At 35.8% G+C, this 16,296-nt stretch overlaps 1 protein-coding gene across 1 annotated transcript in view; it reads right to left on the minus strand.

The window, feature by feature from the left end:
* Window positions 1-4,415: 4,415 nt before the first annotated feature.
* The window catches only part of TMPRSS15 (transmembrane protease, serine 15), a 313,147-nt gene continuing 301,266 nt past the window's right edge, over window positions 4,416-16,296 (minus strand). Inside the window, exons 24-25 of the mRNA XM_006873157.1 lie at window positions 9,318-9,457; window positions 4,416-4,571 (exon numbers count right to left, since the gene is read on the minus strand). Of these exons, the coding sequence (XP_006873219.1) occupies window positions 4,416-4,571; window positions 9,318-9,457 (296 nt within the window). The remainder of the gene's footprint in view (window positions 4,572-9,317; window positions 9,458-16,296) is intronic.

The raw sequence follows: 16,296 nt of genomic DNA on the forward strand, positions 1-16,296 counted from the left end.
CTTGTGCATCTCCCGTCACTTCATGTCAGTTGGATGCTTTGCTCTCACCTCTACTCTTCTGTGGCTATGTCCTTGTCCATGGGCCAAGGAGTTCCCAGGTCTAACCATACTTTGGAACAACCAGCTGTTGTTCTGTCTCACTTAGCTGCAGGTCAGTGGGAGTCTATGGAATGTGGTTGAATTTAGCTCATTTCTTCACTGCTGCCTCTTTCCCTCTTTCATTCACCAGCAGACCAATGATGCCACCAGGAAGTTTACATGCCTGCTCATGTGTTCTATTTGAGTTTCAGTCTTGGACGGGGGGCTTGTCTTGAAGGGACTTGATTGCTTGCCTTGATGGCTCCCCAAGGAACAACTTGCTTGTTCTTGTAGTAGCCAATCAGATTGTCATTTTTGATTTTTCCTGTTTTTCTTTCTTTTGAGAAGTATTTTCTGTTCCTCTAGCTGTTCCAGACTGGGGTCTGATTGTCTTTTCAAGTGGGAATGTCACACCTCAGAAAGTTCTGGATGGGGCTCAGGGTTCCCCTAAGGTTCTATATACTACAAAGTCACTGCAGTAAGCCTATTTTACTGGGCAAGTTCTAGAAACCCTTTTAGGTATTCCAATCAGTTAGAGGCTGAAGACGGTCTTACAAGCTTTCTATAATCATGTTTCCTGATATTCTTTTCTATCCCACTTAAGTGTCTATTTTACAATACTAGACAAGGGAAACCAGTATTCGAAAGAGAGTCAAGCATTTTACCATTGTTTCCACTTGTTTACCATTCAAACTATGCTTCAATCCCTGTTTCACAGAACCCTGTTGTTTCAAGGTTGAGCACACTCACTATTTACCTCTGTCCCATTTAGCCCATGCAAACCTGCATCAGTGTTCCCCTGTTTACCTTGTTCTTCCATTCCCCTCCTCCTTCTTGTTTATTGCCATTGCCAACATCTGAACTATGATTGGTCTATCTCCTACCCTGTGCTCCACCACTCCCCTTAGCACCACCCCCACCCTACCCCTGGTAACCAACAATTTTTTTTTTTTTTTCCTTTTAGTATGGGTATCTTTTCTTAAGCTTTTAAAATAATGATCTTATGCAATATTTATCCTTTTGTGATTGACTAATTTCACTCAGTATAATGTCCTCAAGGTTCAACCATGTTATGTGTTACCTTGCAGCTTCTTTGTTATTCTTCAAGGTAGCATAATATTCCATTGTGTATATGTACCAATATTTGTTTATCCATTATTCCATTGATGGGCACTTAGGCTGTCTCCATCTTTTTGCTATTGTGAATTGTGCTGCTATGAATATTGGTGTGCATGTATCTATAAGTGTTATGGCTCATATTTCTTAATGGATATATACTAAGTAGAGGAATTGCTGGATCATAAGGTATTTCTATTTCCAACTTTCTGAGGAAGTGTCATACTGTTTTCCAGTGTGGTTGGACCATTTTGCATTCCCACTAGAAATGTAGGAGGGTCCCAGTCTCTCCACATTCTCACCAGCATTTAGTGTCCTCTGCTTTTTAGAACTTCACTGTTATTGCTAGTGTGAGATGATATCTCATTGTTGTTTTGATTTTCATCTCTTTGACCGCACTTAACAACAACAACAATGGTCGTTGATCATGAACATTTCTTCATATGTTTGTTGACTGCCTGAATATCTTCCTTGTTGAAGTGTCTGTTCATGCCTTGTACCCATTTTTAAATTGGATTGTTTGTCTTTGTCTTGTAGAGGCATTGTAGTTTCCTATAGATTTTAGAAATTAGTCACTTGTCTGATGTGTAATTGCAAAAGATTTTTTCCCATTCTTTGGATTCCCTTTTCACTTTTTTTGTGAAATATTTTGATGCACATAAGTTCGTAATTTTCAGAATGTTCCAATCATCAATTTTTCCTTCTTTTGTTCCTGTAATTTTCACAATGTTTGGTAGTTGGTTGTGCTTTATATTAGTGCACTTAAAGTTGTCCCTATTTTTCATTGATGACCTTTATAATTCTAGGATTCACATTTAGGTCCTTTAATCCATGCTGAGTTGTTTTTTGTATATGGTGTGAGGTAAAGGTCTTGTTTCAATCTTTTGCATTTACTATGTGTTTTCAAATACAAGTGAAATATGGAACAACCTTCAGAAAGTAAAAACAACACAGTCTTCACTCACTGCTCCATTTTTCCCAAATGTCATTGAGAAGGTCTAAAATTATATGATGGTATGTTTGGGAACTACAATTATTCCACTAAGATTTAACTCCATAAAATTTGCCTTTAAGTTGTGATTCTCAATTATCTAGCAATACTTTCTTAGTATTTTAAATCATATATTCCCATCCTCTAATTATTCCTCAGCAAGTCTTTTTGTATGACAATCAATAGTTTTCTATTTTTGTCTTTCTCAGACCTTCAGAATCACTCACACCTGCATGGTGGTCTCTATTGTCAGCTTTGATCTATCTGTAATCATCATTCCTTCCAGTCTTATCTCTTCAAGTCTCATCTCTTCTTAAAAACCACTCTATACTGATTAGTCTCCACTTTCAACTGCTTTTATAGTTTGCTCTCTCTTTCATTATTTTAGTCTACATGGAGTCCTGGTATGGCACTGTCGGATAATCACTGAGCTGAAAGATCAAATTGAACTTTAATGTTGGCAGTTCAAACTTACAAGCCCCTGCTTGATAACCCTATACAGGACTGGAACTGACTTGGAAGGCCCTTAATAACAACATACGGACACATGCAAGAGCCCTGGTGGTACTGTGGTTACAACTCTGGGCTTCTCACTGAAATTTAGACAGTTTGACCCCACCAGTCTTTCCTCAGAAGAAAGATAGAGCAGTTTCCATAAAGATCTAAAGTCCTGGAAACCCAGTAGAGTTGGGTTTCCTCAGGGGTGACGTTGAGTCAGAATATACTCAGGAACAATGGGTTTGGGATTTAGTTTTGAACATGTTCAAGTATATATGTGGGTTTTGCTAATTTGACTTTATAAAAAGAATTTTTTGCATTATGAATTAGAAAGCATAAATTTTGGCTCCCTAAATAAATTTTGTCTCTCTAAATAAACGAGTGATGGTAAGGCCAGCAGTTCAAACTCACCAGCCACTCCTCAGAAATCCTATATAGGGTTGCTATGAGTCAGAACTGACTTGAAGGCATTTAACGATAACAACAACAATATAAAGTGATAGATGGAAGCCTCCAAAACCCTATATAGGGTAGCTGTGAGTCCGAACTGGCTTAGCAGCAGACAGCAACAATGTGTGATAAGCTAAGATGAGGTTTACAGTTAGTTTGGAAAGTATCCAAAAGTGAAAGTAGTGAGACAAATTCATTTATTCCACATTTTTACCCTCTAATGGGCAATTCAACTGTGTCTAAATAAGTTTTGCATGTGTTAGAAATATGTAACACATATAAGTCAAGAGAAACATTTGTTAATAGTAGAATTTCTTTGATGTAGAGGTTTTTGTTTTGTTTCCTTTTGTTTTGAGACTTAAAAAATACTAGCTTGAAATAAATAGACAATCAATATAACACAGGTTTAAAGATCTCATAAAAATAACAATATTAGTTAATTTACCTTTTATTTTAAACCTAGACTTGTGCTTGCTTATTGTTTCATTAGATCATTTTAGAGGAATGTACAGTCATTTTAGCCCAGGCTCTGTGACATGAGAATGAATATTTTTTTAATAAATGGTGAATATATTCAGGAGATCCTGAATTTGAAATGAAATATATTCCAGTAGAAAATTATTGAGATTCTGATAATGGCAAACTAAGCCAGAAGTAAATAGTTGATAGCAATGTATTTCTAACAATAGCATGCTATGGGCAAAACTGTTTATTTTGGTTTCTTGTGTAATGTTGTTCAAGCTTTATAATCATATGTTTATTGGAAATGGTGTAGTTAGATGGCAAGTCAATAATTTTCTTGTAGTAGATATCCTCTAAGTATCAGGAAAATCTTTATGAAGAAGATAAATTGTTCCATATTATATTATTTACAAAACTTTAAAACTCACACATAGCATTGGTTTAGTTCTCTTGAGTATAATTAACTTTTCTGTATTAGACAAAAAAGTCATATTTGAAAACTGGCAACTCTGTAAGTTCTAGTACTAAGAGCATGTGTTTAAGTTAAAATTCATTTTAATAAGAGAAGATAATAAAAAAATGATTAACAAAGGAAATTATATCTGTGAAAGAATAGCTTTCATAATAAATTTAAAATGCAAGTTTTATTTATTCTACATTGAAAAAATAAATTTGATTTTTTGGTTCCCATGGCCCAATGTTTTAGTCATTTAGGTAAGGATAACAACTTTTATTAATTTTTTTTCTATTAAATTTACTTTCCATGTCACCTAGAGTAAAATGGGGATAACTGTCTCACTTTCATATTTGCTTTAGAAAACTAATGTAGAAAACTTTGTATCCAATCTGTGAACTTTGAGACCCGGGCATACACCCCTGGACGATTAGGCCGTGCACACTCATATCCAAATGATGTCACTCCAGCAAGGAACCACCTGTTGTTTTCTTGGCACATTAATGGTCCTCCTGAATCGCCCTTAAAAGTGAGTTGGAAAAGAAAATTTTAAATGTGTTGTTAATTTATATGTATATATATATTTAACAAAGCAACTAAAAATTAAAATTCAAAAATAGGATTTAATTATAAATTATTTGTTTATATTATTAGCATTATTCCTGGTCAGGAATGAGAACCCTATGTTCCTCAGTAAGGAGATAAAAAGTATGATAACTAAACAAATTTATATTTAATTTTCCTATTATACATTTTCATAGCAAGAGTTTTCTCACTTTAATTGTGGCATTAAAATAGGCACTCAGAAATTCCCTAATACATACTTTAAAAACATGTCAATCAAGATATACATTAAAAACCAATTATTTAATTAAAGTAGATATGTTCTAAGCATTATCAAGGGTTTTGTGAAGAAACAGATTTGATCAATGTCAGACAGAAGAATTTGGTTGAAGTCTTCAGTTTCATCATCATTGATTTTAGTGGTTAGTGTATAAATTTGATTAATAGTGGTATTGACTGGTATAGATCTGATTTTTTTTTTAAATGATTAATTCAATGCCATTTTTCTTCATGGCATAGCAAATAATATGACTGCCGCATTCAGTAAGACAAATAAACTAGTCCAGTTGAGTTCACTAATGCCTTTTTGTGTTTCATTTCATTTTTTGATAACTTTAATTTCTTAAGCTCATACTTCCCATATTCCATATACCCATTATTAATGGATGTTTATGCTGCTGTTTCTTCTTATTTTGTGTTATGTCCCATCAGTAGTGAAGGCCTTGAAAGCTCTGCTTCTTTGTGTCATTAAGACCATCTCTACTTTGAGGAGGCATCATTTCCTTAGTCCTATTTTGAGTACCTTCAAACCTGAGGGACTATCTTCTAGTCCTGTATCAGACTATCTTCTTCTGCTATTCCTAATGCTTTCAGAGGCTAACCATTTAGAAGTTGTCCACTTCTCCTTTTTGGTAGTCTGTCTTAATCTGGAAGCTCCACTGAACCTATGCACTGTGGGTGATCATGATAGCATTTAAAATACCAGTGGAATAGCTTCCAATATCACATCAACACACAAGCCATCACTGTCCAACAAATTAAAAGAAAAAATGGTAAATTGGTATGTTAGCGAGTGCTTAAAGTAGTCATTTGGTTTTATTTATATTTTCTAGCATTTAAAATACATTTATTTACAGTGCTGTTGTTTTAAGTGCCGCCAAGTCGGTTCTGCCTCAGAGCAACCCTGTGTAGGGTTTTCAAGAAGAGGCTGGAAAGTTTGCGCTGCCAACCTTGCAATGAGCATTCTAGTGCTTAACTAACAGCATGACACCAGGACTCTTATATGTAATAGAATACAGATATTGATTACTTGAACAAGGATTTTAACTTAGTCAGGACATACTGGGTCAGTTACAGATATTCGAAAGAGCCTATAGATAGCTTATTGTCTCATTGCTGGGTAGTCTGTATGGATGGGTGAACTAGGTCTAATTAAATCACTCCCCATCATCAGAGTACATAATTTCAAGTAAATTATATAACTTTTCTTTTCCTTAATTTTATCATTTGATCAGTGTAAGTATTTTTCCCCCCCTATCTTAGAGATATGGTAGCGTAGTGGTTACAAATTGGGCTGCGAACCTAAAGGTCAGCGGTTCGAAACTACCAGCCGCTCGGCGGGAGAAAGATGAGGCTTTCTACTCCCGTAAGGATTTACACCCTCGGAAACCCTGTACAGGGTCGCTAAGGGTCGGAACCGACTCGACGGCACTTAACAACAACAACAACATCTTAGAGATATGTAAATATTTTAAATATAAAGGAGTGCCAGGCACATATATTGTTAACCTAAAATTCATGCTTCCCCTTAGATGTTATATTTGTCAAAAAAAAAAAAAAAATCATCTATTATTTTACTGCGTATCTGAGGGTAATAATTGACAATCATTTTTATTGAAAATGGTGGCTCTTAAACTTTAGTGTACTTCATCACCACTTGGAAAGTGTGTTAAAAACACATTGCTCAGTTCCACCTCCAGATTTTCAACTCCCAATGGTTTGAGGGTGGCACCTGAGACTTTGCACTGAAACCTCAACAGTTGCTCCTCAGAAACCCTATACAGGGTCACAATTTGTTGAAGGAGATGTGTGTGTTATGCTTTGAGAACCGAGAACCACTGGTATAATGGTTTTATTATTTTAATAACAATTCTTATTTCATTAGTAAAATCTCCTCCTTATTTTAGTATTACAGTTGAAAAAAAATCATGTGATCAGATAGGGTTTTGATTATTTGTTTACAATAAAATAATATTGCACAGATATTATCTTGTATAGGCATTTTCTTACTTGCTAGTGAGTAATTAATTTGGGGGAGCACGATGGCTCCATATGATAAGCACTGGACTCAGAACCAGAAGGTCTATGGGTTGAGTCTTCTAGCCACTCTGTGAGAGAAATACCAGTTTCTGCTCCAGCAAAGATTTTAAAAGCGTCAGAAACCTAAACAGGATCACTATGAGTCAGAACTGACTTAAGCACACTTAATAATAACAACAATGAGTAATAGGAGTCCTGGTGTGGCACTGTAGGGTAAGCACTGAACTGGTATACACAAAATCAGAGGTTCAAACCTATCAATTTGCTCCTTGGAAACCCTCTGTTGTTGTAGTTGTTATGTGCCGTGGAGCCGGTTTCTACTCACAGTGACCCTGTATAGATTTTCCGAAGCTGTATATCTTTACTGGAGCAGAAAGCCTCATCTTTCTCCTGCGGAACAGCTGGTAGTTTCGAACTGCTGACCCTGAGGTTAGCAGCCCGATTCGTAATCTCTACGGTACCAGAGCTCCTTTGGAAACCCTTTACAGGGTTACTATAAGTGGAAATTGACTCAGCAACAATAAGAACAAAAAGTAGCTTATTTAAACGCTGAAGAAATCAGAGCTAAATAGAATTTCAGGGCCTTTACCAAAGTAAATGCTAAAGGCAACTCTCACATCAATTACATCAGCAGCCATATTATCCTCCAAGTGCTTGAGGTGTCTATCACATAATTCCCATGAAGTGTAACTGAAGTCATATGGCTGATTTCCCTCCTGCACAATAAGTCTTTAAATCTCTTCCTACATGGCAATCTATCTTATCATTTAAAAAGGGAACTATAAGATCCAGAAATACATTTTAAGCAGGAAGAAAGCTATCCTATTTGTCCTGATTTCGAAAGAGTTAAAGCAGAATAAATGTAAAACAAAGGTGAACGTTTAGCATGACTTGAGACATTGACTTTTAACTAGCGGATACATATACAGATTTTTCTATATTTGCACTTGTTTAAAAGAATCTTGTCAAGTCAAATTATTGTGGCCTGAATGTGTTGATATATGTAATAAGCCACTTATTTTGTTGTGGTTGTTAAGTGCCATCAAGTCAGTTCCAACCCATAGCAACCCTGTATAGGGTTTCCAAGGAGCAGCTGGTGAGCTTGAACCACTGACGTTGGGTTCAAACCAGCTTTGCAGTCCAGTGTATTAACCCACAGTGCCACACCAGTTGTTTATTGTTAAATAAAAATGAAACCATTTTCCCATGGAAAACACTACTTCTACATTTGTAAATTATTAATTTGTTCAGCAATGCTTTTAGGTTTAATCAAATTCAGTGTGCGTCAATGCATTAATATTTTATTAATCTTCAAATACATGCCAAAGAACTCATTAACAAAGTTTTGAAGTAAAAACTATTAATATTTTTGAGTGCTTATGTTGGCTCAGGGAAGATACATTATGCCTTCCTCATATCACCTCTTGTAAAGCTTCCAGTAAAACCAAGTTACTTGTCTAAAGTATACCTAATAATAAGTATTAAAACAGGGCCAAAGCAGAGCAGTCTGAACAGAAGCCATACTTTCAATAACTACTCCATGCTGCATCGAAGAATTCATGGAGATTTTTAAATCTAACAGAATTTACTTTATATATTTGGAATGTAAATGGAGTTCAAGTGGTAGTATATGCTTAAATCATTTCCAGGTGTTAAAATGTTTTTGTTTTAAATGATAGTATTCTACAAGACTTTTCTCTAAAGGTCATACAGGTCAAAAGTTACTGATATAAAAATTATTGTTATACAGGCATCAGCACTGCAGTGAGTTCATATTATTCCATCTTTGAAATAAAATTTTAATTTAGATGTTCCAGAGCCCATGCTATTTGATAGGTTCTTCATTGTCTCCCCTACAAGTGGTTTGTTTTAAATTAGCTATATTCAGGTTGTTTTTGTAAGAGGCCCCCTGAGCAAAAAACTTTTTTTTTTTTTTAAATTAAACAAATTTTGCTTAGTATTTAAAATAATTTGAATATAAAAGCTTTGAAATAAAGTGTGAAATCTCTGAGTCAACCCCAGATCAACTCCCTAATTTACCTGTCTGCCTCACAGATTCGTTCACATTTACATTTTACATCTACTTCCTAAGAACAACTTGTTTGTAACCTTTATCCTTAAATACTAGTTTTTCTTCTAAGACTCAGATATATTCAGAAAGACTAAGCAAACGGGCCATTTAATAAATAAAAGAAAAAAGTCACAGTTAGTAAGTCACAGTTTCTCTCTCTCTCTCTAGAATACAAATTTATTCTCTCTTCTAGAATACATAGTGTTTATGGGACTTTGATAATTTTTTTTTTTTTTTGCTCCCAAATTATTGTTAAGTAATGAAATCTCTTAATAGCAACCCTTTTTGAAAATGTAGTGTGAGCATATATTTACCTGACAAGAATCAATTCCACCTTCTTCATAACCTGCACATACCATATTTCCTGTAATGTTATATTCTACCATTTGTTGTTGGCATCTGTCATTTGATATAAGAGGAACCTCAGCTTCTTGCAATATATTTGCAGTAGGACCTGTTCAAAATGAATGAAGTAACAAACCATTCAGAAATGATCAACATGTATCATGAATGAATCATCATCAGTCTTGTTTATTCATACATTTCACTTTCATTATGGAGTACTGTGCGTATGTATAATGGAACTAAATGCTAAACTTTCTGCTTTATAGCACGTAATAAAGCCCATCTGTAGATTTTTGTCAAATGGGAAATACTTTCTTCCCTAATGGCTATCAGGAATAGTAGATGGGACTAAATAGTTTTCAGGTATTCTCAGTAGTTTAAACAGTTATAGGATTGCTCATTTAAAAAAAAAAAAAAATGAACACAGAGTTTCATTCATGGAAATTAGCAATGGCTCAGAAATCCATAAGGGCTTTTCATTTGGCACCTGAAGAGGTGCTCTCATATAATGGCATTCAGCTCCTTTGTAGTGTTGTATAAGTGAGCAGGTGCACATTGAGTAGAAGACAAAGCTCAGATGAACTGTGCCCTGGTCTAAAGGCAATCAGCTTGTCATCACATCTGCAGTCAAGAGAAAGGCAGCATTTTTGCAGCAGAGTGTACTTCCATGCTGTTTACAAAATGACTCATACACTGAAAGCCTGGATCTGTTTTCTGAAATAGTAGTCTCAAAAGGGATATAAAGGAAGCTGGTGTCTAGTGCCTTGGAAAAGGTACAGGATAAGCACTTTCTAATAATTATCACCTCCTTTTGGTTTCCTAAGAGAAATACCTCTGACATTATTTCCAACTAAGTTGAATCTATGCATTTAAATAACTAAAGAAACAAGCAAGTATGTGTGTGTCAATGTGTACCCTGCTTAGGTGCAAAACAGTCTGCATATGATTCAATATTTGGTAAATGCTTACCAACAGACTCTCCAAGGTTTTCCTATTGTATGGTGTAAACACTGTGACCATGACCAGTTTCAAGGTACCAGCATGACACTGAACACAAACTGGGAGGATATGTGCACAAATGGCTTTTACCAGCTGGTGCCAACATCCTAGTAGTGCAAAACTAGATGACTTTACAGTTTGACAATGAACTGTAAGCTAAGAAATTGAAGTGGAGTAAGAAAGTCAGTATCTCACTATTGTTTTATGAGGAACACAGATGGGGTGGTGACTTTAGTTTTAGAATAATAAAAACTATAAGTTAGTTTTGTTATGTGTCAATGAATTAAAAAAATAAGGCTAGGCAGTTGACAAAACTCTGATACAGGAAAATTTGAGTAATTTCCTTATATTTAATATTTAATTGTCACCATAAGTTACAAACAGGACAATTTAGAATAGCCACACACACATAATCATGCATACACAATTTCAGTAGAGTTGTTTTACTTTCACTGATTGCTTTAATTTAACTAATATCATCAAAAGAGCAGTAGTAATTGAGTGGTAGAGTTCTTGCTTTCCATGCGGGATACCCAGTTTTGATCCCTGGCCAATGCATCTAAAATGCAGCTGTAACTTACATGCCAGTAGACGCTTGTGTGTTTCCATGATGATAAACAAAGGCAGTAGGAATAAAGACCATCTAATGTACTTCCAGAAATCAGCCAATGAAAACCCTATGAATCATAATGATCCATTTGTTTATGCATGGGGTTGCCATGAGTTGGATTCAACTTGGTAGCAGTTAACAACAATACATGCTAACTCATCTTTTGCTAGCCAACATTATAGTAATGGTTTTCTTGGAGAGTTAATTAGCATAACACACATAAAAAAGGGAAACTTGAATTTTATTAAATTAAGAAGATAGAAATCCTAAGGCAAAGTACATAAAGTTGACTAAATTTGCCATCATCCATGAAGAATTTAAACATGACCTGGGAAGTTTAAATAAAATTGATCTCAGATGTAGCTATTTCTCTTGGAACTATGCTACTCTTAGAGATCTTTTACAGTTAGATATATGTCTTTGGTAACAATAAATAAATTCAAGCCAAGCTTACTCACTTGAAAAATAAAACAAAAAAATCCATTTCTTATGAAATAAAATTCCTTGAATATTGTTAGTGGATAATTTCTTTTTGAAGAGCTAATTTTGTGGTCAAAATGTTTCTGATATAGAAACTCCCTTTTGGCAGCGACAAAGTAGTCAGGTAGGACAGACTCTGTTGGGGAGGGGCTGAAATCCCAGAGACACTGCTCTCACAGAACAGCACCAGATCTCTGGTCTAGCATAAGAGTCAGGGCATCAGTTTCCCACAACCGCTAGTGGAAAAATCATGGTATAAAGGAAAATACTGCGATTAGAAATCGGTCATGACACAGGACTCCTTCTGCAGCCATCCCACCCGGGTGGAGGTCAGAGGGCACGGCTACAGCCAGACTGGAACAGGGAACCTGCACTAAAAGTGACACAGTGGCAAAAGGAGGTTTTGTGGGATTCTACACATTTTTTTCCTTCTCTTCCCTGTCATGCCTTCTTTGCTCAGCCCGACGCCTTCAGGCAGGTGGGTGCGCACCCCCCCAAAAAAGAGTCCAGTGTAGAGACGACAGCTTTCCTACGGCACATAGAGAAAGAGCCCCATAGGTCTAAGGGCAAAATCTATGACTGCTGCTTTTGACTTCTGCCTGTGGGTCCCAGCCCTAAAGTTAACTTGTGCGGGACCCTTTACACCTGCCTATCCAGCAAGAAAAAAAGCAAGTTTGGCCTGACAGACAAACCATATGAACAATCTGTAAAACCCCAACATAAAAAGATGCAACTAGTTCAAGAATTACGCTGTGCATACGCAGATATTTAACTGAACTTCAAAGACAAAAATAGTAAACAATCTTTCTACAATCAACTTCTCAATATCTATCTGTTCACCTCTATGGTGGTGACTAGAGGAGGGGCCTGAGCGAGTGGACACTCCCACATGCTACTGGAAGCTTCTACGGTGCACACACACTGCCTGTGTAGCAAGGCAACTGGCCAGTTAGCTACAGTTTTATTTCTGTTTCAAAGTGGTGGTTTTTGTCTCTGCTTTTATATTGCTTCTGCTTTTGGGCCTTTTGATCACACATTTTCCCTGGAAGTGGAAGCTTTTTCTCCCTACTTTACCCAAGGAGAGTCAGCAATCTTGGCAAGATACCCAGGCTACAAGCATATCCACTAATATTCTACCATTGAGACAAGAGCCAATAACAGCTGCTAAGCATTATATGCAGAAAGGAAAGCCTATCTCCTGATCATATCCATAAGGAGACACACAGTAAGCTTAATAACACAGCAACAAACATCAATTTAAGTATTAAAAATCCACACAACTACTGGACAAGAGGACATATCAAAACATGTCCAAAACCAGAAAAGAGTAACTGACACAAATAAGCTGGAAAGAGACAAAGGCTTTCTAGAAGAGGAAGAGCAGGTTTTGGATTTGCCTGAGAAGGAACTCAGAAGAATGATATGAAAATAAATTCAAATGCTCCGAAAAGGGGTGGAGGAAAACAAGGGAGAAGTCATAAAAGTACTACAAGTGCAATCAAACATGACTGATACAGCAATGGAAACAATTCAAAACCTGCAAAAAGAGGTCCAGATGATTAATAATAAAATATCAGAAATGGACAAGACACTGAAAGGAGAAAGGAGCAGAATTGAAGAGATGCAAGCCAGAATCAGTCAGCTGGAAGACAAATCTTTCAATACTGCTAGTATAGAAGAGCAATCAGAAAAAAATGTTTAAAAAAATCTGGAGAGTCTAAGATTTATGCTGGATAACATGAAGAGGAACAACTTAAGAATTATTGGCATTCTGGAACAGGAAGAATCAGAAAAGTCCATAGAGGAGGCAGTAGTAGAGCTTCTGGAAGAAAATTTCCCTAACATCTTGAAAAATGAGAAGATAAACATTCAAGAAGCCAAACATAACCCAGGAAGGATAGACCCCAAAAGAAAATCACCAAGACATATAATAATCAAGCTCTCTAAAATCAAAGACAAGGAGAAAATCCTAAAAGCAGCCAGGAAAAAAAGAGATATGTTACTTACAAAGGCAAGCAAATCAGATTAAGCTCTGACCATTCAGTAGTAACCATGTAGGAAAGAAGGCAATGGGGAGACATATACAAAATCCTAAAAGAAAAAAAATGCCAATCAAGAATCATCTATCCAACAAAACTGTCAATCAAATATGATGGTGCAATCGATACATTCAAGGATAAACAGAAGCTAAGAGATTTTGTCAGAGCCATGCTGAGAGGAAAATTTATTGCGATAAATGTGCACATCCAAAAAGAGGAAAGAGCCAAAATTGACACATTAATACAGCATCTCCAACAATTAGAAACTGACCAATAGAGGTAACCTACAGTCACCAAAAGACAAGAAATAATAAAGATAAGAGCTGAAATAAATGTGATGGAAAACAGAAAAACTGTAGAAAGAATCAACAGGTCAAGAAGCTGGTTCTTTGAAAGGACTAACAAAATTGACAAACAATTGTCAAACATAAGAAAAGAAAAGAGAGAGAAGACACAAATAACTCACATTAGAAACCACATGGGCAATGTAACAATAGAACCATATGAAGTCAAAAGGATAATAACAGAATACTATGAAGAGTTGTACTCCTGAAAATTCCAAAACTTAGAAGAGATTAATGCATTTTTAGAAAAAACACGCCTACCAAAACTTACACAGAGTGAAGTAGAAAACTTGAACATACTCATAACAATAGAAGAAATTGATTAGGTCATCAAAAAACACCCAACCAAAAGAAGTCCAGGCCCAGATGGCTTCACTGGTGAGTTTTACCAAAGATTCAGGGAAGAGCTGTCACCAATTCTACTCAGATTATGCCAGAATATAGAGGAGGATGGAAAACTTCCTAATACTTTTTACGAAGCAAGCATAGGCCTCATACCAAAATCAGGTAAAGACATCACGAAGAAAGAAAATTATAGATCAATATCCCTCATGAACATAGACACAAAAATTCTCAACAAAATCCTAGCCAAAAGAATCCAACAGCACATAAAAAATAATAATAAATACATCATGACCAAGTGGGTTTCATAAAAGAGATGTAAGGATGGTTCAACATTAGAAAAACAGTCAGTGTAATACACCATATAAATAAGAAAAAGGAAAAGAACCACATGATCGTATCGATTGATGCAGAAAAGGCATTTGGCAAAATCCAACACCCATTCCTGATAAAAACACTCAACAAAGTAGGAAGTGAAGGGAAATCCCTCAACATAATCAAGAGCATATATACAAAACCAACAGTCTACATCACTCTTAATGGAGAAAAACTGAAAGCCTTCCCTCTGCCAATGGGAACCAGACAAGGATGTCCTTTGTCACCACTTCTATTAAACATTGTTTTGGAAATTTTAGCCAGAGTTATATGGCAAGATAGAGAAATTAAAGGCATCCAGATTGGCTAAGGGGAAGTAAAACTCTCCTTATTTGCAGATGATATGATCTTATATATAGAAAACCCCAAAGACTCAGTAAAAAAAGCTAATAGATATCATTGGAAGATTCAGCAAAGGGGCAGGGTATAAGATCAACATACAAAAATCAGTTGGGTTACTCTATAGTAGTAATGACAGTGCTGAAAAGGACATGAGGTAAGTGATACTGTTTACAATAGCAGTCTAAAGGATGAAATATTTAGGAATAAACATAACCAAAGAAACAAAGGACTTATACAAAGAAAATTACAAAACAGTACCACGAGAAACCAAAAGAGATTTACAGAAGTGGAAAACTCAATATCATGAAAATGTCAATACTGCCCAAAGTAATTTACACATATAATGCAATCCCAATCCAGATCCCAACAACATTCTTTGAAGAGATGGGAAAGACAATTACAAATTTTATATGGAAAGGAAGAGACCCAAGATAAGCAAAGCACTGCTTAAGAAGAAGAACAAGGTTGGAGGCCTCTCACTCCCTGACTTCAAATTTTACTACATGGCTACAGTGGTCAATACTGCCTGGTACCGATACAATGAAAGATACACTGATCAATGGAACAGAATTGAGAATGCAGAAATTAACCGATCCACATACAGCCAACTGATTTTCCACAAAGTACCTAGATATATTGCATGGGGAAGATATCTCTTTAACAGATGGTGCTGACAGAACTGGAAAGTGATATGCAAAAGACTGAGACAAAACCTTAACCTAACACCTATACAAAAATGAACTCCACATAGAGTAAAAACCTAAATGTGAATATAAAAATTATGAAGGTCTTCAATGAAAAACTCAGGACAAATGTAAGGGCTCTAATTCAGGGCATACACAGACTACAAACATTTTGAAAAGTACACAAAGAAAAGTAAATAAAATAGATGATTGAGACATACTAAAAATTAAAAACTTATGTGCATCAAAAGACTTTGCCAAAAGAGTAAAAAGGGAACCCACAGAATGGGAAAAAATCTTTTGCAACAACCCATCAGACAAGGGATTCATTTATAAAATATATAGGACCTCTACAAGAAAAAGTCAAATAACCCAATTAAAAAAGGACACAGGACATGAACAGACAATTCACCAAGGAGGAGATCAGGCAGCCAACAAACATATGAAGCGATGTTCACAATCACTAGCCAACAGAGAGATGCAAATCAAAACAACAATGAGATATCATCTCATACCAGCAATAACAGCAAAGATTAAAAAAAAAAAAAAAAATAGAGGACTACAAATGCTGGCGAGGAAGTGGAAAGATCAGGATGCTCCTGCATTGCTGATAGGATTGCAAAATGATCCAACCACTCTGGAAAGCAATATGGTGATCCTCAGAAGGTTGGAAATATAAATACCTTATGATCCAGCAATTCCTCTACTTGGTATTTATCTACAAGAAATACGAG

This window comes from Chrysochloris asiatica, unplaced genomic scaffold (genome assembly GCF_000296735.1).
Source record: "Chrysochloris asiatica unplaced genomic scaffold, ChrAsi1.0 scaffold00225, whole genome shotgun sequence".
Taxonomy (NCBI): domain Eukaryota; kingdom Metazoa; phylum Chordata; class Mammalia; order Afrosoricida; family Chrysochloridae; genus Chrysochloris; species Chrysochloris asiatica.